We start from the raw sequence: 22,653 nt of genomic DNA, 5'->3' as shown, positions 1-22,653 counted from the left end.
AGGGACGGGTGAAATGCCGGTGCGGGAGCGTGGTGTCCCTCAGCGTGCTGCTCACAGCTCTGCAAAATCACTCCCTCTCACCTGGCTGTGAGCACACTGTGGCCTTTGCAAATTGAGACCCGTCACATGTTGAAACCAGACAGTTTCATACAAAAAGAGAAGTTCTGGCTGAAGTTCACATTTTTAATGTTTTGCTTCATTCCACATTTGAATGTGTACAACATCTAAAGGCAAACAGATTGAACGGAGCACCGATACGTTTTTTTTTTGTAAAAACGGCTTTTTACACCAAATACACACTTGCACTGAAGTCAAGACTCATGTTATCCCTGCCGTTTGCACTGACAAGTGCTGCCAAACTGCTCCCTTAATAGTGACCAGCTGCTGTCTCATGGATTATACTTAGACGAAACACTTCTTGAGGGATAACCTGCCTCTTACCCTATTTGTGTATGGTGATTAGCACAATGGGTGTCCACGGCTAGGATCTGAGCTGATGGTATAATGTATATAAATAATAATCCCACCAGTCTTATTTTCAAATCTCCTGTTATAAAACACCACGGACCATAGCCGCAGTGACCTGTCTCAAATCCCACAGATGTCTCGGGCAAAGCACAGAACTGGACTGTGGTCTCCCATCTCCTGCTGCAGTAAGCAAACCTCTGGAACCACCATTGTTTCTAGTCAGAAAATGGAGGGTGTTCTCCAGAAGAAGGATCTGCAACATTAAATGCTGATGACTGGGGCATTTAAAACAAGGCTGTTCTTTAAAAGGAAACATCTAAGAAAGTATGTTCAGATTCAACCCACATCAGGATAATCAGACTGAAATCAGAGACGAATGTTAGCCGGTGCCACAAAAAAGCAAGTATCCGGACAGCCACAGTTGTTTTGCCTACACTAGAAAAAATATTTACAAACTGGCAATAAAATCAAAGCTGACAATGGTCATCTGCTTCAGGGTCAAACCTTCCACTAGCTTTTGTGGCATTTTGTTCTATATCCAAATATAACCCTACCATGGCCTCTAATGACTGGACTACTTGAGAGGTTTATGTAGAACCTAGGGGAATAAAACCGCTAAAAAGACCCTATCCTTGGGGAAATGGACTTTATCTTCCTCTCTCTATAGCCCATATTACACTGTGTAGGCTACATAAACTTCAAAATCTGTACGAGAGATTATGTTTGCTGAGCATCGCCCATAATGGAAAGATTTCTAAGAGTATGTATTAGTTCTGCTCAACCTTTATCAGAAAGCCTCTTCTGTTACAGTTTTCGTTTTAGCCCCTTAGGAAAGGTTACAGAGTCCTCAGTATAAATGATGTAAAATAATAAGTACTCAACCGATTTTGGCACCAACAGTAGTTGGTGGGTTGAATGAGTACTTGATTCGAGGCCCCATTAAGTGCTGACATGTTTACAAGCCACACTTTATTACCAAACGGATGGGGAATTTGGCAGTAGAGAAGTCTGAATCTGTTCAAGACCAGTAAGGCGAATACACTCCTTTAATCCTTGTCTCCTTTAAGACTATAACTGTTGCAGTCTGGCTTTCTCATGAAATTGTACAAATTGGAATACCAACTCAAAGGAGAGGAGAACTCTTACCAGCAGCCTGGCACGACTCTCTGATAAGTCTGGGAGGGTCTCACAGAAAAACCTCATCTGTTCTCTGGGAGTCAATGGGATCCCAGAGCAACAGGGTTTCCAGCACTCGGAGTCGGAAGGTGCAGGTGAGGTCACAGAAGGGTGGTAGTGGCAGGATGGGGGGACGGGGTGGCCGCAGGCTCCACGGGGCTTTCTCGTGACACCCGGCCAGCCCCTGCAGTGGGATTCTCCTGTTCACAAGCAGTATAAATCGAGAACACAAATCTAACAAGTGGCACCACTCCTCCTGGAGATTTTTTAATCATAGCTGAGCGGCTGCACTTTTTGTGTATAGGTGTGAGGAACTTACAGAGTCTAGGAGATGGCTGTGAACTCTTCATTTACAGAAGAGAAAAAGCAAACGAACCTGCCGCTCACCGGTGGTGACATGGAGAACGAGTCTGAGAAGGACGCAGGTGTGGTGTTTAGTTACTAGCAAACTCACTTCAGAAGTAGTCAGAAATGGCCAAAGGAAAGACTCCAGCACTCAAGAGGGACTGAGGTTGCTGCAGGCTGATCACCAGGTGGGAAGGCTTCCTTTTCCCAGGCCAGGCAGCAATGAGGAGAAATGGGTTGTCAGTGCCCTGAGATGGGAGCTGCCCTCCAGGAGCAGCTCAGAAAAAGTAAAATGCATCAAGAGAGGGCTTGCCAGTACCAGCTCCCAGGCAACTCCACCCAGCTGCCCCTAATTCCCACAGGAGATGTTGGAGCACAGCACCTTGTGAGACCAGATCCTGTTTGAGCCCTCCATCACCCAGAAGGACAGGCAGGGCGTGAGGGGCAGAAGAGTTTTCTGAACCTGCTGCTGTCAGGCTGTGCTTGTACACAGCAGAGTCAGGCTCCAGGTCTGCTCACAGCATTTTGGCCTGACTTCCTAGCTTAGCGTAATGGTTCCTCTCAAAGTTCAAAGCCTCCTTTGGCCTGTCACTTAGTCATTACAAATTAATTTCTTATTTTCCTTCATAATGCAATTACTGTAAGGTAGTCAGATACATGGGACAACTTCTCTCTTTGGTTCTTGTTTTTCTGTGTTTAAATAGACTATAATGCAATTTATGAAGTGTTACATAATAATTTTCCCCAATGGATGTTCTAATAGATGAGATCCTTTATCAGAATATTTTCCATTGTTTCAAAATGACATTTGTCTAAATATCCTTTTTTATTTTTCTGTAAAGGTAGCTCTGGGGTATTTTTGATCCAGCAATAATTTATTGCCTATTTGAAATCAGTCCCTTTTAGATAGCTTTTCATAAGGTTTCTGTTCTTGGCTATGAACTCTTGAAACTTTCAGTCCTTAGTGTGAAAGCATAATTAATTACCTGCTATCAAGCCCAAATGTTTATATTATAGTATTTCTCATGGGTTTTTGACAGTATGAACTTCAAAAATATTATCACTAGGAAATACCTGGTCAGTTAATAGTTGGTTGCCATTTTCCCTTACATATTGGATTAAATAATTGTGGGTAAAATGCTGGCTGAATTTGACTGACAGTAGCAGCAAGGAGGATGGTATAATTGTTAATCCTACCCTACTCCAGAGGCAAAATGTTTTCAAAATGTCTGGTTGTTTTGCTTTTTTCTTGGTCTAAATTATTTATATTAGGAGGGAGAAAAAAGATCTATATTTTATTTATTTTTTCCACAAATATCTAACATATTTGTTTATAATTTCTCTAGAAGTCTTTTGATATCCACAGTGGCATGACTTAAAACAGGAGATAAAGATTTTATACTCTTGACCAAGCTAAAGCACACACAGTTTTTTCCAAACCACAATAAACCTAAATTCTCTCTTTTTCAATAAATGACAATATTTAGGATATTAATTCCTAAATAATAGACTTTGCTTAGATACAAAATCACCTGTCTCATAGCTGTTTCCTCGTAGATTCCTTCAACACTTAATAGTCCCAAGTTAGTATAATCATATAGTTTGACACATCACTGAAATAACTGATTCCTTACAGACTGTAAAAAAATGTTTATATCTGAGCATTTGCATTAGTATAATTTTGTCTGCATACTGCAGAATGCTATGTTCCATTTTATAAGTTGCCCCAGTTGAGCTGTTGTTCTGAGGTATTTCTTATGCCAGACATTGAAAATGAAAGAAGTGAGCACAACCTTGGTAGCTTTCGTTCACAGCTGAAATTCCTTAGTATATATCAGTTAGATTTTATCCTGGCAAAGAAGGAGGACAATTTATTAAAATCTTCATCTGACCTTTATGTCCATCACTAGTAGTAGTGATTCTAAAAAAGAACACTTCATTAGTTTAGCAGCACGAACTAGGACCTTGTTGCAATGCAAGGCAAAAGATGATAAACATTTTCACTACTCCACAGAGCTACTGAAGTATAAATTGATAGTGTGATTTATCAAATATTTGTACAACACAAATGAGGGGACAGCATAAAGCCACATACCCCGAGAACAGGCATTGTTAACCTAGCATGAGAGAAGGGATTTGCAGTTATCTGGATGCGTCCCTCGTAAGTCACACATCAAACCATGGAGTGAACTCCCCTCCTAGCTCCTGGTTCGTGACTGGTACAAGCCGTACATGAGTCAGGCTGACCAGAAAGCTGTGTCTGCAGCCCCAACACCTGGGGAAAGAAGAGGGTGATAAAAGAGTCTCCAGACCCATCACTTTCTACTGCATTGGTTTTAACACCAATAATCAAGATTCAGTGCTTTTCAATTTTCGAGTAACAGTATTATTTTCTGTAGCTTCTGTAACTTCTACAGCTCCACAGGGGTGCAGGAACCACTTCTGGATCTACCTCAGAAGGCTCAGTCCACACACTGCAGGATGGCTGATGTACTGGGCACATGACAGCCACGTTATCAGGAGATAATGCAGTCTGGATGAGTTTTGTATAGCATAGACAGTCTGTTCCCTAGAGTGGGAAGTTTATTTTTATCAGGATGTCCAGCATTATAGGTCCATTAGGCAAAGAGGATCAGTGGGTTCTATCATAATGCCTCAAATCTTTGGTTCTACTTGTCTTGTGAGCTCTTTACATGGGATTTAGACCTATTTTTACCCTTTCTCGTACTGAAGTAATGCAAGTAAACCCATCATTTGAAGAAATAAAGTCTGGCACGAGGAAATGGTCTTAATGAAGGAGCTGCAGCTGCAGGGCTGGTTGAAATGTGTTGTGGGTGCCAGCTGGCCAGTCTTTCCCTCACACAAGTCTGCATGAACAGCCAAACTGCAAGCTCCACGTCACACATCGATGCTAAGTGACATTCAAGAAGGGTACAAAATTACAGGTCAATAGCCTGGACCTCTAAAGGAAAATAAGGAGTAAGAGAAGAAGGTAGTAAAAGCAGTGACAGGGAATGAAAAGAAAGATTAAGAGTTGGAAAAAAGTATGTATTTTGTTATTAGCCAGAAATTATTTTGGCAAAATTACTCTTCATTATTTTTGTATGCATTTATTCCTCTTAAAAAGTAATTTTCTAAATTCTCCTTCTCTCTAACTATAAAATAAATTCTGAACTGTAGGCAAGAGAAGCTGTATCACTTCCAGTGGGTCTGGTTACACTCAGTCCCAACGTACAATAGCATCCAAACACTTTCTCTTCTGCCATGCTTGAAGAGTACTACAAAGCATTCCCAGGCTGATAGCAAAGTCAGCCAACTGTGTCCTGCCCATGCCTGGGGAAGTGTGAGTCAGTTCAGGACAGCTAGGAGGAACTGGCATGGGTTTGGCTTGTAGGTTTGTGGGAAACTGGGATGGAGAGGGGAAACTTGCTGTTGCCTGGTGGGCTCAGAAATTGAGGAAGGGGAGAGAGGCAGCTCATGAGGAACGAAGACCTAATGCAGGAGAACTGTGAGTCCCCCAAATATGGGCTGCATGCTGAATTTGGGGAGGGCTCTTTCCAAAAGCTGCCAAGCCATGCCCAGTCTGGAGATCTGCAGGCCCAGAGTGAGCCCATCCCCACACCAGGGCCAGCACCACATGCATACAATGCACAGGGAGCGGTGGGCACGAAGCAGGGCTGGGGAAGGAGTGCCTCCGCAGCATGTTGAAGAGGGGTGCAGGCTTCAGTGAGGGTGACAGGAGTTCTGTCACATCCAGGGAGTCACATCTGTGCTGGGCTTGCATTGACAAAATGAATCTGTTTGGTTTCATGGCAGACCAGAATGAAGAGACATCCAACATCAGTGAGTCTCCGGAGTCTGTGTCGCCGGCTGACACCTCAGCAGAGAAGGCCACACAAGGCTCTGACACTGACCTAGAGGCTGAAGGTGAATGTTTTCTGACCATCTTCCCTCACTAGCCTTTCCCCTTACAGAGTTGTACCTACCAACTGGTATGTATCCAAAATGGAGACCAAGGACACAACCCCGCCAGGTCCAACCGCACCTAATCTGGCAGTTGATAAAGGCAGGGGGGATGAATTTCCCTCTAAGAGCTCTCCCTTTGACATCGAGCATCTTCCTTCAACTGCTCTCTATACACCATGACTATTCCTTTGTTCCTCCTTCTCTCCTCTAGTCCTTAATGACCAACATTACCAGACCAGCCTGCTGCCTGGGCAGCAGGAGCAGCTAGCTGAAGCCAGGGATGGAACTGAGGCCCTGTTTGTGCGCTTTTGATGAAACACTGCATAGCAATCGCGGTCTGCGTGCCATAGGTTTGCCACAACTGTCCTAGACTTTTCTGGTGGCTCTTCTCTTATCTCCTGCCTAGTGAAGTCAGTTGTCTAGCTAAACAAGTCTTGCACTCATTTTTGTAATAGTAGCATTTGTCCATAATTTAGGATGAGAACTTTTTAACTTGTTATAAATGGAAGGAAATGAAAAAAAACCATAAGAATGCAAGAAAAAAAGACTTTTTTGTTAGAGGCTTCAGATTGAACTGGAAAATGGCTTTGACAAGAGGGGAATTTGTCCTGAGGTCAGACCATTGAATGCATATAACAACTTGGAGAAATACAAGCTCTAAGTATGGGGTTTGATGAAGGAATTCCAAATGACAGGTTTTTGTGGAAATACAGCCGCCAGCTGCACTGATATGTCTCACTGCAGCTGTGTCAACAACACCCAATGGCCAAGATGAGAATGCTGGGATTCTTTCTGCTGGTTGTAAGCCAAAATGTTCTGAGCTGCCCTAGCTCTGCTGGCCATATCAGCTGCGTGCTTCAATTAAGATTTAAAGAAAAAAAAAAAGATGAAAATGTTTTTGCCTGATGTCAAGAATTCTCAATTACACCAAGAAAGGTTTAGTCACATTGCAGACTGGTGAGAAGCTACAGCAAGTCACTGGATGCCAAATGGAGAAGCAAGGAGGATACATTAACTCTTGGAGGTCTGGGATAAAGGGATGGGGAACCAGGGAACAATAACCCTTTAAGAGTAAAACCCTACTGTTGTTGCATAGTGTTACTTAGTTTTATTAAGTTACTTAATTTATTTAAAAGAGGAGGGAGGACACTGATGCACCACTCATCGATATACTTTTTCTCTGTAGATCCTGAGAAGGCCTTTGCAGGCATTACGGGCGCAGAGCTGTACTTGGAAGCATGTAGGCTGCTGGAGGTGGTGCCCGTCTCACACTTTATTCAGAACTTGGCCAAGCCTTATATAAACCTGAACCACCATGGTCTAGGACCCAAAGGTGTCAAAGCCATTGCTATTGCTTTAGTGGTGAGTAGCCAGTAAGAGTGGGGCCACTGTTCTCAAGAACAATAGGCATTTTAGGCCTCTCTCAGGCCTGGAAGCCATCACTGAGTACACAGTGTGGGAGAAAAAGTCATATATCTTCCCCATAGGAGCTCTGAGCATCCCTAATGTTTCTAATCCCCTGCACAGGCAAGTCTTGTGTGGCAACTGCTGGCCTTTGCTAGAGTTACCCCCAAGAGCAAACTGATGCTCTTCCATGGGACACAAGTCACCAGTGCTCCTAACCCCTACAGGGCCAGAGGTAGGGCTGGAGGGATTGGTATCCCCCACTCTGGGTCCTGCATAGGGATGTGCTACACTCACCAATGGACAGGCCCAGGATGCCTGAATTGGAGCTTGAATCTGAACCTGGGTCTCCAGGGTGGCAGAAAGCAATGGAAAGTCCTACCCACTAAAAACTTCTTCAAAAAAGCATCTCTTTTGTATGTCAACTCCCACTGCCATGGCTCTGTCATGTCCCCTGATCACTGTCCTGCTCAGGACCTGCAATGCTTTCTGAGGTTTGGAGGAAATGTCCAGTGTCTGTTGAACTGAGGAAACTATCCCCTTCATTAACTTTTCAGCATTTTTTTGTATGTCTTTGTTTACCTTTGTGTCTTCCCAGTCCAACGCAACCATCACCCATCTAGAGTTGGAAGACAACTGCATTCTGGCAGAAGGAGCCATATGCATAGCAGAGATGCTACGAGAGAATTCCTCCCTTCAAGAACTGGTACCCAATCTGATGTAGTTTGTAGCCAAAATTATTGCTCACCAAGTTCAATCACCTGAAAGAAAACAAATTCATTCCATTACGATTTTAACCAAATAACCGTTGTTCCCATGCAAAAATATTCACGTTCTGAATGTCATGATATTTCATGCTGCTCAACTTTTAAAAAGTACAAGCTTCTGAAAAGCAGAAGTGTGCATATGATGGCAGTCTGGTGAGTCTGGAACTGTTCTCTTCATTAGCAGATGTGACAATAATTACCATAACTAAGTCTTTCTAATTCATGCTTAGCCAACAGAAAAAATGTTTTGGTCAGGAACTTTCATTCTCCAATATGACAAGGGGAAACTTTTCTAAACAGATTAAGGGAATAATGTAAAACTTTCAGATATGAACTGGTAGGAATGGTTCTTCAATCTGAAACTGGGGCATACAAAATGCATTTTGATAGGCTATGGGATCTGTGTTACACTGGAAGAAAAGATTCTTGGCCAAATGCCTCTTGGTTCACTGAAGACAAAGACCCATGTGAAACTGATGGCTGTAGGGCTTTATTCCTGTTAGGAAGGATACAGGGTTAAACACACATATAACTCACATGTTAATTACTGTCTGGCTGACATTTCTCATATTGCTCGTCTTGCATTATTCACTTGATATCTTGGGCATTAAGAAGACAATAAAGCTAATTCATTCTGTGGACTCATTCTTCTTATCCTCCCCTCTTTCCTTCCAGAACATCTCCAATAACCACCTAGACACAGCAGGAGCTGAAGCCATTGCCAGTTTGCTTTTGGATAACTTGTCCTACCTCCATGCTCTTCAGCTCTCAGGTGGGCTGTATGCACCCAAACAGTGATGGCAGTGGAAGCGAAATAACATGTGTTTCATTCCAGTCTCTCATTCTATTAGTCAGACTATGGGCAAAATCAATCTCTCAGCTATGTCTCTGATGGGAACCCAGAGTAACAGTGGAAATCTAGATTTATAGTGATGTGATTAAATATTTGGCCTGCTCAACCTCCAGCACCTCTGAAAACGAGTCCCTTACGAGAAATTTAGATAATTGCTGGATTGTCTCCCACATCTTGGGGTAATTCTACTCTATGCAGCAAAGTGGAATAGTGACTGACTTCTTACAGCCTGATACGGGCCGTGATTAACTGGAGGTTCCACCTAAAAGCACAGCTTCCTGCAGACCCCAGCACAGCACCAAGGGAGAGATCAGCGCACTGATAACATACTTCTCCTCCACAGGAAACAACTTTGGAGAGGAGACTGCACCATACTTTGCTGAGGCATTAACGGTGAGTTACCTGAAATCCAAGGTCATTTGCAGCCCTGGCTGTGTAACAGGCTCATCTTGAAGTTGCTACTCACTTGGCATGCTTTCACTTGGCAATGCCCTATGATTTCCTGGCATAATTCTGCTAAGTGCCTCTTGCTTACTTCAGAAATGAGAGAGGCTGGGAGACACAGAGGAGGATGGACTGTGTTAAAATTTTCTCAGCCAGCTGTGTGAGTCTGGCTGAGAAACAAACCTTCAGGACTGTGTAACAGAACAACAGAACGACATCTGGGTGGCAGAAAAATTTCAAGAAGCATAAGTAACCCAACTTCATATCATTTTGCAATTCTCCAGTAAAAAGAAGACACTTGACTTCTCTGGTTAGTTCCTGTCTCAAAGCCTCTGCATCATTTGGCACCACCAGAAGCTGCCCTGAAGCAAGGCCTTGGCCTGATACCAGAAAGTGGTCTTGGTCAGGGTGCAATGGTGGGAGTGAAACAGAGGCAGGAACAGAATTGCAGGATGTGTTGCAGGTCAGATATGAGCTGTGTGAGGGAAGTTTGCACAACACAAAGTCCCATTGCTTTTGCTGTTTTGGGAAGATAATCACTGTGATGTTATATGCCTGACAAAGCTTTGTTTTGTGACATGCAGTGCTGCAATCTCCGTGCTGATGATCTCCTATGCACTGAAGATTTCAGTGTGTCTGATATCCCTCTGTTCCATCCTCCTGTGGGGGCCTTGGCATGGCAGCTGGTTGCAGCTGGCTGGAAGATCTCATTGTCTCTGCACATTTGTCTCTCTGCAGGGCAATTACCGAGTGAAGGAGCTGGATCTCAGCCACAATGAGTTCTATGAGAAGGGAGGACAGCTCCTGGGACAGATGCTTGGTAACTTAATTTATTACTCCCACAAAGCCGGGAGTACAGGCACTGGGGAACTTGATGGTGTCAGCACAGTGAACATGTATTTCCTTCTCCAGCAAAAATGCCCCATGACCTGGTGGGTAGTACAAAAGACAGGGCGCCCAGATTTTTTGCTTCCTGCCTGGTCCACAGGCTTAGCCTCATCACCACAGGTGACTCTAGCAACTATGACTGATGGATCAGAACACAAATGCAGGATGAGAAACAACAGTAACAGAGCAGTCTGTGTCAGAGAGAAGAGACCTGAAAGAGAAGTCCCTCAGGGAGTATAAAGCAGAAAATTGCGTTTTACTAAAATCTACTAAAATCTAAACAAACTGTTGTTTGTTTTAAGCTTTTGATTACAAAGTTCAGGAGTGATTTCAATTTTTCTTAAGTAGCCCACACCCTAATGGTTTGAGCCATTGCACAGCAAGCAGCAAGGGAAACAGATTAGGAAGAAATAAAATTAAGCTGCCTAATTTGTCTGTTTAGACAAAGTGACATCCAGAGTGTGCTAGTAGCCCTGGAGAGGGAAAGCAAAGTTACAGTCCTTCAGTAACCTCAGGTGCTATTAGTGCACTGGGAAAGACTTGCATGAATATCTGATGGCTGTTCTTCCCTCACGATGTCCAACACGCCTGCTACCATAACGGCCACAAGCCTGTGCTGTGAGCATCCAGTGTTCCTTGAGCATTTCAGTAACACAATGTCTTCAGTTTAATTAACGCTTTCCTTCTCCTGGTTCAGTATTTCCACTGATATGAACCTCTTTCTAATTACAGTCCGTGTCTTTAAAAGACGGATCAATTAAAACTGCAGTGAGGGACAAGGCACTGTGCCCCTGCCTTGGACAAGCCTGCAGGCAACACAGAGATCAGTACTAAAACTTGTGACCTTCCTAGCCTAGAAAAATGCCTTTCCAAACTTAAAGGTCTTACAGCTCTTCTCTCCTTCCAGCTCACTTGAGGCAGGAGCAGCAGAGATTACTGCAGAATCCGTTACTTTTCTGTTTTGTTTCTTAAAGGAATATTTTTAACTCAGCTAAACTCACCATCTGCCTCCATTCAACCTCGCATCCATGGAAAATCTGGATAAGAAATTCTCTCTGAGAATGAGAAGCAAGTGTTGGCAGCAAGTCCTACCCCTCCCAGTGTCGTGGTAGACACAAATGAATTCACACATACCCTGCTCTAAGTAGAACTTACACGGTAAGGTGTGCTATGCATGTGAATTGGCACTGGCACATATACAGCTGGGCACTGCTACCATATGAAGCTGAATTCCTCTCTTCTGGTAGTCAAATATACACAGAGTGAGTCTTGATATTTTAGATGTGGCAAGAAGAATCCAGCCATTTTTCACAGTGAGAAATACAGGCAATGTCTATGAATATAAGAAATCCTCCCTCTCTCTACCTTCCTCCTTCAAAACTTACTCTTTAAGCCAGAAAAAAACCTGTGTTCCCTTTCTGCTTGTGATCAACAGCCCATTCTCTGTTCTTTGGGTGCTGTGGACAGCAAAGACTCTGTAGGTACAGGTTCCTCCTGCAATCGATGAAGGCTGTTGCTGAACCCCCAGTAAACTTTCTCTTAGTCCCTAAGTGTGGGTCAGCAGCTGTGTCCGGACCACCCTTCATGAGCTAACATCTCAGTTTCTCTCTCCTAGCCAGCAACACAACACTGGAGATTCTGGACCTGAGCTGGAACCACCTGAGGAGGAAGGGGACAGTAGCACTGGGCACAGGTCTCAGGGTAGGAATGCCCCTGTTTTGTGATACCCTTCGCAGTGATTATTACCAGAAGCTAGTTGAAACACTGATTGGGAACTCAAATCCCTGAGGTCTGAGCAGGATTCAGTAGCTCTAGCAAGGCTCATCCTACTGACAGTGGCAGTCAGCGCCAGGAGAAAGACTAAAGCAGTGAGTAGGTCTGGTGACTTACATGGATGGAGAGACCCTGGTGACATTGCAGAGATGTTGGATTTATTGGGGCTGCCTGGATGTGACTTGAGGGATACTCCTGTCTCAGCCAGGCAAGAAAGGGTAGACTGGTACAGCGATGGGCATGCAGTAGCTAAGATCCCTCTTCTCTCCCTGGAGGGCAATGGTGCACTGAAAATACTCAACCTTTCTTGGAATGGCATTGGCAACGAGGGAGCACTGGCCCTAGGAGAAGCTCTCAAAGTCAATAACGTGCTGGTTCACCTGGACATCAGCAACAACCAGATCAACAATGAGGGAGTCAAGAAGCTCTGCAGGGGCCTTGAAGTCAATGGAAGACTCAAAATCCTGAAGGTAAAATAAAGCCCAGGCATGGCTGGAGGAATAAACAGAGGGAGTAGAAAGATCTGAGTCAGGAGGGACAGAAGTCAGAGGTGAGCTGTCTGAGCTAGAACTGGAGGAAATGAGTATTGCTCTGGGTTAAAGGTGAGCAGAGTGGAAGGAAATTCTACCCTGTGAATTTCTTCCAGGGCAACTAAATTGCACTATTCCCTCAAAAAATCCCCCAGGGACTGGCTTGACATAACCCCACCACCCCTTATCACCCCAAAGTGGGTGATTCCTGTCATGTCTAGTCTCAGGCAAGTGAGAACCTAGGTATTCAACAAGTCTGCATACATACATAAAATGTGGTTGTGAAGGTACATATGTACACGTAATATGCATTTCAACCTAAGGCAAAGGTTCACACTGAAGTTTGCAGGTGGGCAAGAGTGTGCCTTTCTCAGTGTGTTAGTGATTTGCTAAAAATTTATTTAAACACAGGATAAACTGTCATTACCATGTCAGGGCAATGCCACAGCACTACCTAAAGGAGAGGAGTATTATCAAGCCGGAAAAAGAAAGCCAAAACTACCTTCTAGTAAGCTAGGGATCAATAATCTTGGAAAGGGCAAAACTGAATGACCAGCCAAGCTGGCTTCAGAGTTTAGGGTTGACAGCTAACATGTCTTCTCAATCCAAGATCATTCTCTAGGAATTCAGCTCAGAAAAGTCAGCTTGCTTACCAGCCGCATTCTCAGCTAGATCTAACATAACCATCCTGAGAGCCTGCAAATGGCAGTATGGTGGTTGAGGGGCATCTTTAAAGCTGTTCATGTAGGCCTGTCTTTGGACATGCCTATCCTTGTAAATCACTGCAACCACACCAGTCTTTGGACTGCTGTTTTAGATTATGTAAATAAATGTGTTTGCCTTGCTTTTAACCTGGCTTGAGGTAAGGTCACTAATTCACACCAAGGCATTCCTCTGTCTGTGTAGCTGCACAGATTGTCTTAGGAGCTGATAACACAAAGGACTTAAAGGAGGACATGTCTTCTGCTGGCCAATGTTAACGAAGAAAGTTTTCTTTCAAATAGCGGGAGTGGGGACTGCACATGAAGTCCAAGGTGGGGGAGAGGTGATGTCCACACACTGATGCACATAGCAATGCCAACTGCATAACGCCAGATAGCTAGACCTTGTAGGCCAGAGGCAGCCGATCAACCTGAGCTCTGATCTGTTGTGCTGCCAAGAGGAGCCAAGGGTATGGGAAATGTCCCGAGGGGCATACCCCCATCCAGAGGGACCCTACTAGCAAGCACACATTCAAATGCAGCCCATTGCCTCAGCCTCTCCCCATCACATGACTGAACATGATCCACATCATGTACTCCTGCGTGACAGATGTAAGGAACCTGATATGTGGAATTTCACACAAGGAGACAGAGGGAAGCTGAGAAGGCAACTCTATTGGGAAGTTGCGTTGCAGAGTTTTGTGGGATAGAGATGAGATGGTGAGATAACAGACAAACCCATCAAAAGGGACCACAGATATTCTACAGCTCTGCTGAAGAATGGGAAGAAAGGGCCATCCTTGAGGCTACAGCATGCCTTCTGCCAGGCATTAAATCCTCATTCTCACCATTTCTGGATCTATGTCTCTTCTTCCACAGATGGCAAATAATCCCCTGACCGTGGAAGGTGCCACTGCACTAGTCACATCTGTCAGAAAGAACCCCAAATCCATGATGGAGGAGATCAACATCTCAGTAAGAACTTATGTGCTGGAAAGTCTCCAGGACCATACACTATACATTTTTAGGAACTGGGTGGATCACAGAGCTGCCCCCTTCAAAACTGTTTTGAGACTTGCTGTTTGTTTCATTTATGCACAGCTATTAATAAAAAGAGGCTACTATTTGACAGCCCTTCTAAGAACCATGTGGAAATTATAGGACTTTGGTCTAGCTCTGGAGAGAGGTGCCTGTAGTATCACCACATTTCACTCCCTTCCATTTTGCAATAGCAGAACAAGAACAAGGAGTGAATTCCCACTGGAGGATGAATTCTCTTCATCCCCTGAACTGTCTCCCTCCAGGGTAGCCTAAGATGTTAGATACTGTGAAGTGCTTTTATACCCTGTCAGTATGTATGAGAAGTAGAAGATGCTTCAAGGCACTGAAAGCAAAGCAATTTTATTTAAAAAAAAACCCAAACATTAAAAGGCTGGTGTGGAAGAAAAAAACAATCAAAGAGGCCAAATCTTAGTATGCTACTCCGTAGCAAGTCGGGAGCACGACACATATTGTTGTAACCTCATGTGCTGCTTCTAAAAGGGGAGACCCAGAAACGCTTCTGAGCTCCTGAGTGGGGGCAGGGGTTGCATTGCAGACCAGCGCTGGGGAGAGACCTGGGCATGCATCAGTTCCACTCCTGGCCCTCCCATCCATGCATTGGTGCTTCATGGGAGCAGTTACAGAAGGTGTCAGGGGCCTCAGGACCCTCCATCCACCTTTGGGAGCACCGTGATTAAAGGAAAGAGCATTTTCACAAAGATTAAGTTTGGGACTTGGAACATAAACAATATGTTCACACTTGAAACAAGCTAAAAAAAAGTTCATGGGCCGTTTTGGATACTCACGTAATGGGTTGTATTTAAGTTACATCTGCATGTATTTCCTTGTCCTGTGGTTACTGTATTAAAGAAAGAAATTAAAACAAAGCATAATAAATAAGATTCATCTATGGTCTTTCCTGAGAGTATCGAGGGCTTTCAACAGAGATCATCTGAAGAACAGGCGTTCCTCTAGGGCAGATAATTTCTCCTGCATAAATTAAGATCAAAGAGAATTATTTGCCAAGTCTGCAAGGAGTCAGGCCTCACTCTGCAAAGGAAAACTAAAACCCCTGTGCAGGCAGGGGTAAAGGACTTCATTACAGTATACGTGGTACTGCTAGTTTTATTACTAATAACCTAAACAATTCATACACTTGGAAAGATAAGTAATATATTTTAGCTAAATTCTGAGAAATTAAAGAAATTATTGAAATGCATTTATTTAAAAGGAGGCACTCAAGAAATTTTGAGGCAAAGAGTTAATTAACATTAAGAATCATCAGTCTAACTTAAGTCTCACTATGCATTTCTGCTTTTTAGGGTTAACAGATGCTCTCTTCACCTCACCCTTCAAAAAGTCTAAATTATCTGGCATTTCACAAGATAAATAGGCAATGGCATAAATTTACAATGACATTTCAGTATCCAAATCAAATGCTTGTAGGCAAACATCTAATCTGTCTGACAGACTTCATTCCACCTGTGATGTAGGGAGTCTTGCATTTCAATTCAGAGTATTTGCAAATAAACAGCTCCAAAGATCTTATGCTGTCTTAAACCTTTAAGAAATTAGTAAAGGTTTTAATCTTTTATAAGAAACTTAAGGAAGGACATAAACAAAAGCCTCTTCTGCCCCTTTTCCCAGTGTTTATCTTGACTTTTAAAGAATGAATAATTAGTGTGTCTGTAAGAGGAATTTTGAATAAGGATCATATCTAGAAACCTTTGCATGGGTTTGACAGCACTAGCAAAGGCGAAGTAATAGAAAGGCACATTTTTAACAAGTTTATTGCTTCTGACAACATTTCTAAGCATGACTGTTCCCCACATTCTTTTCATGATCTACCCTTTATAGGGTTTCAACTTGCAGATACTGACTATCAAACATTTAATAGAAATCATGAATCAAAATAGCCAGCACATGCCCCTCTTCACCATCACAGTACAAAAGAAAATACCATCGCTTTTCAGCTGTCCGTGTGTTGTTTTTCTGGACTGTGAACTGACTGTGTCAAAGATGCAGAAACGCACAAGCTGGCTCCCTCCAGGTGCCGCCCGACCCCAGCACAGTTTGTTAGGCCAGACCTGGTGCTTTGGCTATGCTGCTTCTGAGGCCACACTGGCGGTCCACTGGCTTTCTCATGGGGTCAAGCCCAGGCTGGCAAGCTTTGGAGAGAGCGGGCAGCCAGCAGAGCCAGCTCGGGCTCTCCTGTGCTGTGTTCCCAGGACAAGGACACTCTGCTAGTGTGCATAGTGCAGGGACATCTGAATGGCTTCTTCAGAGAGTCACTCTGCGCCCGTAAAACCATTGGTGCTGAATGAAAGCTAGTAAACCCAGCCAGACCCAGACTCATTCAAGACTGTCTTCGAGTAGTCACAGTCAAGAGCTCAGTGCACGGTAGATCGTAAGCTTCTAGATGGATCTTAAGAACGGTAGATCTTAAGCTTCTAAAAAAGAAGCTATAAGAATGCATTGGGAGAATTTGTAAATACACTTTGGGAAAAAATACGGTGCTTGATGCCTTGGAAACCTCCCGCAGTGACAGAAAACAGAAGCTTTAATGAATTTCCTGAACTGCCTTGAAATTTCCGACAATTAAATATATAGCTAACATAATACGTGAACAATTCCTCTGCCATCATGGGTATGAAGAAAATCATAATCATAGTTTCAAAAGATCAGTCAAGGCAAAGGCAAATTTGTCATAACTTAAATTTAGAAGAATAAATTACAGTGACATCAATATTTACATTGATAGTTTACTTTCTAGTATCACAAAACCCTAAATCAGGACACTGTGCTGCTGCCCATTCTATAAGTACTAAACCAGAAAACTCACCAGTGTGAGCTCTGAAACGCTGAGCTGTCACTACCCTGTTTGAAATCCTTAGGAAAAAACAAACATCAGGTCTTCGTGGATGGACTGGAGCTTTCTATTAGGGTTACACAATGAAATAGAGCTGTACCAAAAGTTCTTTTCATCTGGAGACACCCGGACCCATGCCAGATAGATGTGTCTTTCTTGTCTGGGCTATAAAGCTACATTGCTGGAGATACTAATCCTTTTAGGCCTTGGATGATTTTTTTTTTTAATTTTTGCATAAGTCTATGGCACATTTTCGCCATTAACTGTTCAACTTGCAGTCTGCATCTTAACTGAATGGACAGGAGACCCACGTAGAACTGTCTCAGGGATGAACATGAATCCCTTGAATAACCTAACATAAGAGGTCTTCAGTGTAACATTTACCTGATGAACATCTAGCTTTCATTAAGTTAATTGCTACCTAAATTAGTAGATCCTTTTCTGTCTCAGGCATAGGAAAAGAGAAAGAAGAACACCTGTTTAGGGTCAGGCCTCCATGGGATTCCCTAATGTGAAGAGTAGAGATGGGAGAAGGCACCACCCATAGGAGAGAATGGTTAATATTGACTTTATATGGATTTGTTAATACAAGCAAGTCTTTGTTGTTCTTTGGGTGTCCGCGCTGACTGCACTCTCCTTCCTCCTATGTACCAGAATGTGTTGGTGAATGAAACTTTCATCAAGTTGCTGGATTTGGTGTGTCAAACGCGTCCTGAACTAGATGTCATTTATGGTGAGGTCGAAGGCTGTATCGCCAAGATTCCCAAGCAGCATCCAAATCCCATGAAAGTGATTCAGGTGAGCTACTGAATTTGGGTCCATAGCTCCCCCGTACACAGTACACATGCTCCAAGCACTTGGAGGGATGGAGGTTGGAAGGGGTAAGCTTTCTTGCAAGTGGGAAATTCAGCCAAGTTCCTTCAGAAAAGTATATTCACAAAGACTGTCATGATGTTCACATATCAGTCCACGCAGACTGACTAAGCAAATCCTTTGATCTTCAGGAGAAGCTAATACCTTGGGATCTGAGAACACTGGGGGAAAAAAATCTGAATAGATGTTTGTTCGCTGTGTAAAACAAACTGATTGATTTCAGGTCTGATGCAAATGAGTGTCCATCCTCATCACAAGCCCACCGCAACAGCTGACTTTCACAGAACCCTTCACTGACAGTTGTGCTTTAGCATCAAAATTAATGTGCTTCATAAAAGTAGGTGTCCTGGTTTTGGCTGGGATAGAGTTAAATTTCTTCCTAGTGCTGTGTTTTGGATTTAGTATGAGAAGAATGTTGATAACACACTGATGTTTTCAGTTGTTGCTAAGTACCCGGTCAAGGACAGCTTCCATGCTACCAAGCAGAGGTTGGGAGGGAGCATAATCGGGACAGCTAGCCCAGCTGGCCAACGAGGTATTCCATACCATGCTCAGTATATGAATGGTAGGCGTGATCCAGGTTATCGGTCAGCGTGGGTGGTGAGCAATTGCATTGTGCGTCACTCATTTTGTATATTCTATCATTATTATTATTTTCCCTTCTCTGTTCTATTAAACTGTCTTTATCTCAACCCACGAGTTTTACTCACTCTTACCCTTCTGATTCTCTCCCCGTCCCACGGGGGGGGGCAGGGAGCGAGCGAGCGGTTGCGTGGTATTTGGCTGCCTGCCAGGTTAAACTACGACAGTGGGATATGGTATTACAAGCAAATACTGTCCTAAATAGAAATTACTTAGCTTTTCAAGGTCTGTAATTTCTATGGATAGCAGCAGATGGTGCTGTCCTCCTTGCTGGAAGGCAATGCAAGCACTTGAGCATTGCTGAGTTAAGTAACATTTTTGCACTACCAACTTCACTGTGTTTCTTAGCTGCTGTGCAGATTTTTAGCTAATTGGGTGAGACTTTTCTGTAGATATGGATTCAGATGAACTTAAGCAAAAGCTTGGGCTGTTAGCTCACATCAAATAGTGCTGCTGTGCTTCACAGCTAGCGACGCTCACACTAGCATGCTTTGCAGTTTTAACAGCAGTTACGGTACTCAGATGTGTCCTCATTCAAACAGACAGGAATTCAAAGAAGAGCAACTCAAGTGATCAGAGATCTGGGGGAGAGGACTGTCTCTGGTTTAGATAGCGTAGCCAAGCAGTGGCTGCTGGGATGAGGACCAAATAACCATATGCAATTATCAGAAGAAAGAGGTTTACTGCTGAGTCTTGTTTCAAGGTAGGGGGAGAAGGAGGTATAACTGAGAAGAATGGGATTAACCAGAACAAAAGGATTTTGTTCTGACAATAGGGTGGCTGCACAAGGACTCATACATCTCAGTGACAAGCTGAGTAAAGGCAGGTGACAGATGGAAGAATAAGGGGAGAGCTGGACGCAGGTATCAGTGGCTGTTTCATGGTTATGCCCATGTTTTATCTCTGCTTCTCTTAGAACTACTTGAAAGAGCACAACCTACGACTCTGGGACTTTTTTAGAAATATTGACAAGGATGGAAACATGAAGATCCCTGTGGCAGCCTTCCGGAGAGCCATGATGCAGGTGTGCCTTTGAAAGCACAGCCAGGATGCTCTTCTGGCAGGGTGCTGCTCTGGGGAAACGCCTCTGCTGCAGCACAGCCACCAGCCAGCGTTGCTGGTGACATTGTTCAGACTAAAAGGCTAAATTCACCCATTGCAAAAGTTAAGCCCTGAGCAAAAGCTGAGACCCAACAGAAATGCTATGACATCCAATAAATACTGCAGATGGCATCAGTGTTAATGGATCAACTTTAGAGTATCACAGGAGCCTTGTAAAATAACAGATGTCAACTGTTTGTATAGGATATACAGGATCTTGATAGATAATTATGTCTTACTGCTATGGGAAAGTGAAAAAGAGGCATTTAAACCCGTGCCTCTACACACTGAGTAGACAGTTCTCTTCCTGCCAAAACCACCATGGTGCTTGGGATCAGTAGCAATGGTCAGCCAGCCATGATGCTATTTTACAAAAAAATGCAAAAAATTGTTATTTTAATCCTAAAAGAGTGAAATTGCCTCCCTACTCTCTGGATTTTTTCCATCCCTTCTTCCATGCACCAGGCCATCTGCTCACCTATTAAAAGATGATGGGTCCCATTATGATATGGAGGATTTTTCTGCTTGAAAATTTGCTAACATTTATCTTATCCTCTTAGCAATCAAGCATCCCATTGGATCGAGTCCAAATTGGGGAACTAGTGCACAAGTTAGACCGGAACCGGACAGGAGTTGTGGACTATAGGTGAGTGAGTGACTCCACAAGTCCTGGCTTGTCTTTCTTTTCTTGATTTGGCTCAACGCCAAATAAACATATTCTTATTCACTTTAGAAGGTGAAGGGACATATGTTTTTCTCGTCCATTCCTTACCTAAGTAAAAGGTAGATGAAATAACACCTTAGAAGCCCTGTTGGGTCAAATTAGAAGTCAGTTTTATTTTTCTGTTTGATAAACTTGCTGTGAGAGCGCAGGGATCTCAGAGCTGAATGGCATTTTCATTCATGCTCGTAAGCCTGTGTGAGAAGCATCAGCTCAACACTGTCCTCCCCCTGAAGCCAGGGTAAGATTTGCAAAGACAGCGTATCTGTGCCTTCAGACCTTCTCCTCCATCCTCAGGGACTCTTGTTTTTTTCCTTCTCTCTGATCCTCCTTCTTAGGAGACCTAGTTTCCCCTGGAAACCCACCTTCAAACTACAGAACTTTTCATTCTCTTGAAACTGTCTCTTCCTTAGTGCCTGTAGCAATCATGTCCAAGTTCTGAGAAGCTGAGCAGTCAGCAGCAAACTCCTTGGAGGTTGTCAGTTGCTGCAGGCTAAACCGCTTGTCATTGGACCCAAAATTCCCCTTAGATTTCCTGTCAGTTCTGACATGTGACTCATCAGCTGAAAGCCCTATTAATCATGCCCAAATATTCGCATCCCTCAGTGCATATTGATGGGTTTAAATTTATGCTGTAGTCTAGTTTTAAGGCTAGAAGCAATGGGTCAATTTTGCAAATCTCTTAACCCCTTAGCTTCCTAATGTTTTCGAAGAGAAGTGAATTACGTTATCAGATCTGGTCTTTATTCCTTCGCATACATCGGTGCTGTAGTAAAAGCATCCATGCTCAGACACTAGGCAGGCCTTAGCCTGGTTAATCTTGAATCAGAGGTTACATGGGGTTCCCAAGTACTTTAGGCACAAATTACAGAACAGTGGTTAAGTAGTCAGTAAATTAGGAATCATTAAAACCCAATGGTCAGCAAAGACTTCATTTGATGCCGTTAGTGCTCCCGAGTTGATATGTGGGGAAAAATAAATATGAATATCTACTCCTTATCTAGCTGCTTAATGTATTTTAGCACTGTAGCATGTATGGTAGTGGTAATATTCACCTTGTAGACAACAGTCAGAAGAGTTGTGACCTTTGCTGTCCTTACTGTTCCCACCTCAGGCTGTTTCCTCAAGGTCCTCTCAGCAGCTTTAAGATACCTGACAGTGAATGTTCACTTTACTAAATTAATACTGGTTCGCCTCTTTCTTTTCAATCAGTCACTTAAAAGAGCAGAAGCCAGCACAGAAGCCTGTGGAAGGGGAAATTGAGAAGGAAAAGAATGAAGAGCCATAAAAATGAAGCAAGGAGGCAGGTCAGACAGTGAAAGATTGTAGGAGAAATACTGGAAGAAAGCTCAGAGTGGCCCTGGGCTTGGGGAGGCCCAACACTGGGGAGCTCTAATAGCCTAAGTTACTGAAAGTAGAAATAAAGTTGATGTTCCACTACACAGCAGGCCCTATACAGTCTGGTCCTTTTGGTTAGGGGCAGAAGAGATTGGTCCTTTGGAGCTGGTTACCAAATCTGCCTCACTCTGCATGCTGACGATGCTGAACTTATTTGCAGAGACAAAGACAAAAAGCGAGAATGGGGAAACCAAGAGAACTCATTACTTTTATTATCCTCTTTTGAGGGAGATCAGATGGACAAAGAAAGACTGAAGAAAGTGCCCTGCAGACAGCCCCTACAAGACCTAACAGTTCTGACACAGGGACCTTTGCAAGAGGAGAAGAATTAAATTCAGAAGAAACTACAACTCATGTTGCTCAAAAAGTTATGGGTAATAAGAATTGTATTAAATACCTCCATGGGAAAAAATATGCTAGAAGGGTGGAAACCATAACAGATTTTAAATCGCTCAAATACTAAACTGCTTTTTTTTACACCAATATTTAAAAAAAAGAAAAATATTTCAACAACTCTTAAGAAGGAATGAAAGCCTTGTATATATTAATATTTATACATAAATAGAATTTATAAAATGTAAAAATATACAGATGAGCAGAGCCGCAGGAAGTATATTTTGCCATGTGCAACTGCTAATATAGACTATACCACCAAGAAACTTGGAGAACTGGGAAATGTTGGCCCCTCTGGCA

General features: G+C 43.3%; 1 protein-coding gene across 1 annotated transcript in view; it reads left to right on the top strand.

The window, feature by feature from the left end:
- LRRC74A (leucine rich repeat containing 74A) overlaps positions 1-21,960 on the top strand; it is a 29,078-nt gene extending 7,118 nt beyond the window's left edge. The window contains exons 2-14 of the mRNA XM_075151457.1: positions 5,806-5,916; positions 7,142-7,317; positions 7,958-8,065; positions 8,802-8,898; positions 9,323-9,372; positions 10,162-10,243; positions 11,927-12,012; positions 12,360-12,554; positions 14,195-14,290; positions 17,880-18,023; positions 19,657-19,764; positions 20,402-20,487; positions 21,775-21,960. Coding sequence (XP_075007558.1) covers positions 5,806-5,916; positions 7,142-7,317; positions 7,958-8,065; positions 8,802-8,898; positions 9,323-9,372; positions 10,162-10,243; positions 11,927-12,012; positions 12,360-12,554; positions 14,195-14,290; positions 17,880-18,023; positions 19,657-19,764; positions 20,402-20,487; positions 21,775-21,850 — 1,415 coding nt within the window. The 3' untranslated portion in view covers positions 21,851-21,960. The remainder of the gene's footprint in view (positions 1-5,805; positions 5,917-7,141; positions 7,318-7,957; positions 8,066-8,801; positions 8,899-9,322; positions 9,373-10,161; positions 10,244-11,926; positions 12,013-12,359; positions 12,555-14,194; positions 14,291-17,879; positions 18,024-19,656; positions 19,765-20,401; positions 20,488-21,774) is intronic.
- The last annotated feature ends 693 nt before the right edge of the window (positions 21,961-22,653 follow it).

The sequence above is a fragment of the Calonectris borealis genome, chromosome 5 (assembly GCF_964195595.1).
Source record: "Calonectris borealis chromosome 5, bCalBor7.hap1.2, whole genome shotgun sequence".
NCBI classification, from domain to species: Eukaryota; Metazoa; Chordata; class Aves; order Procellariiformes; family Procellariidae; genus Calonectris; species Calonectris borealis.
This window is presented reverse-complemented; position numbering and strand designations above follow the sequence as displayed.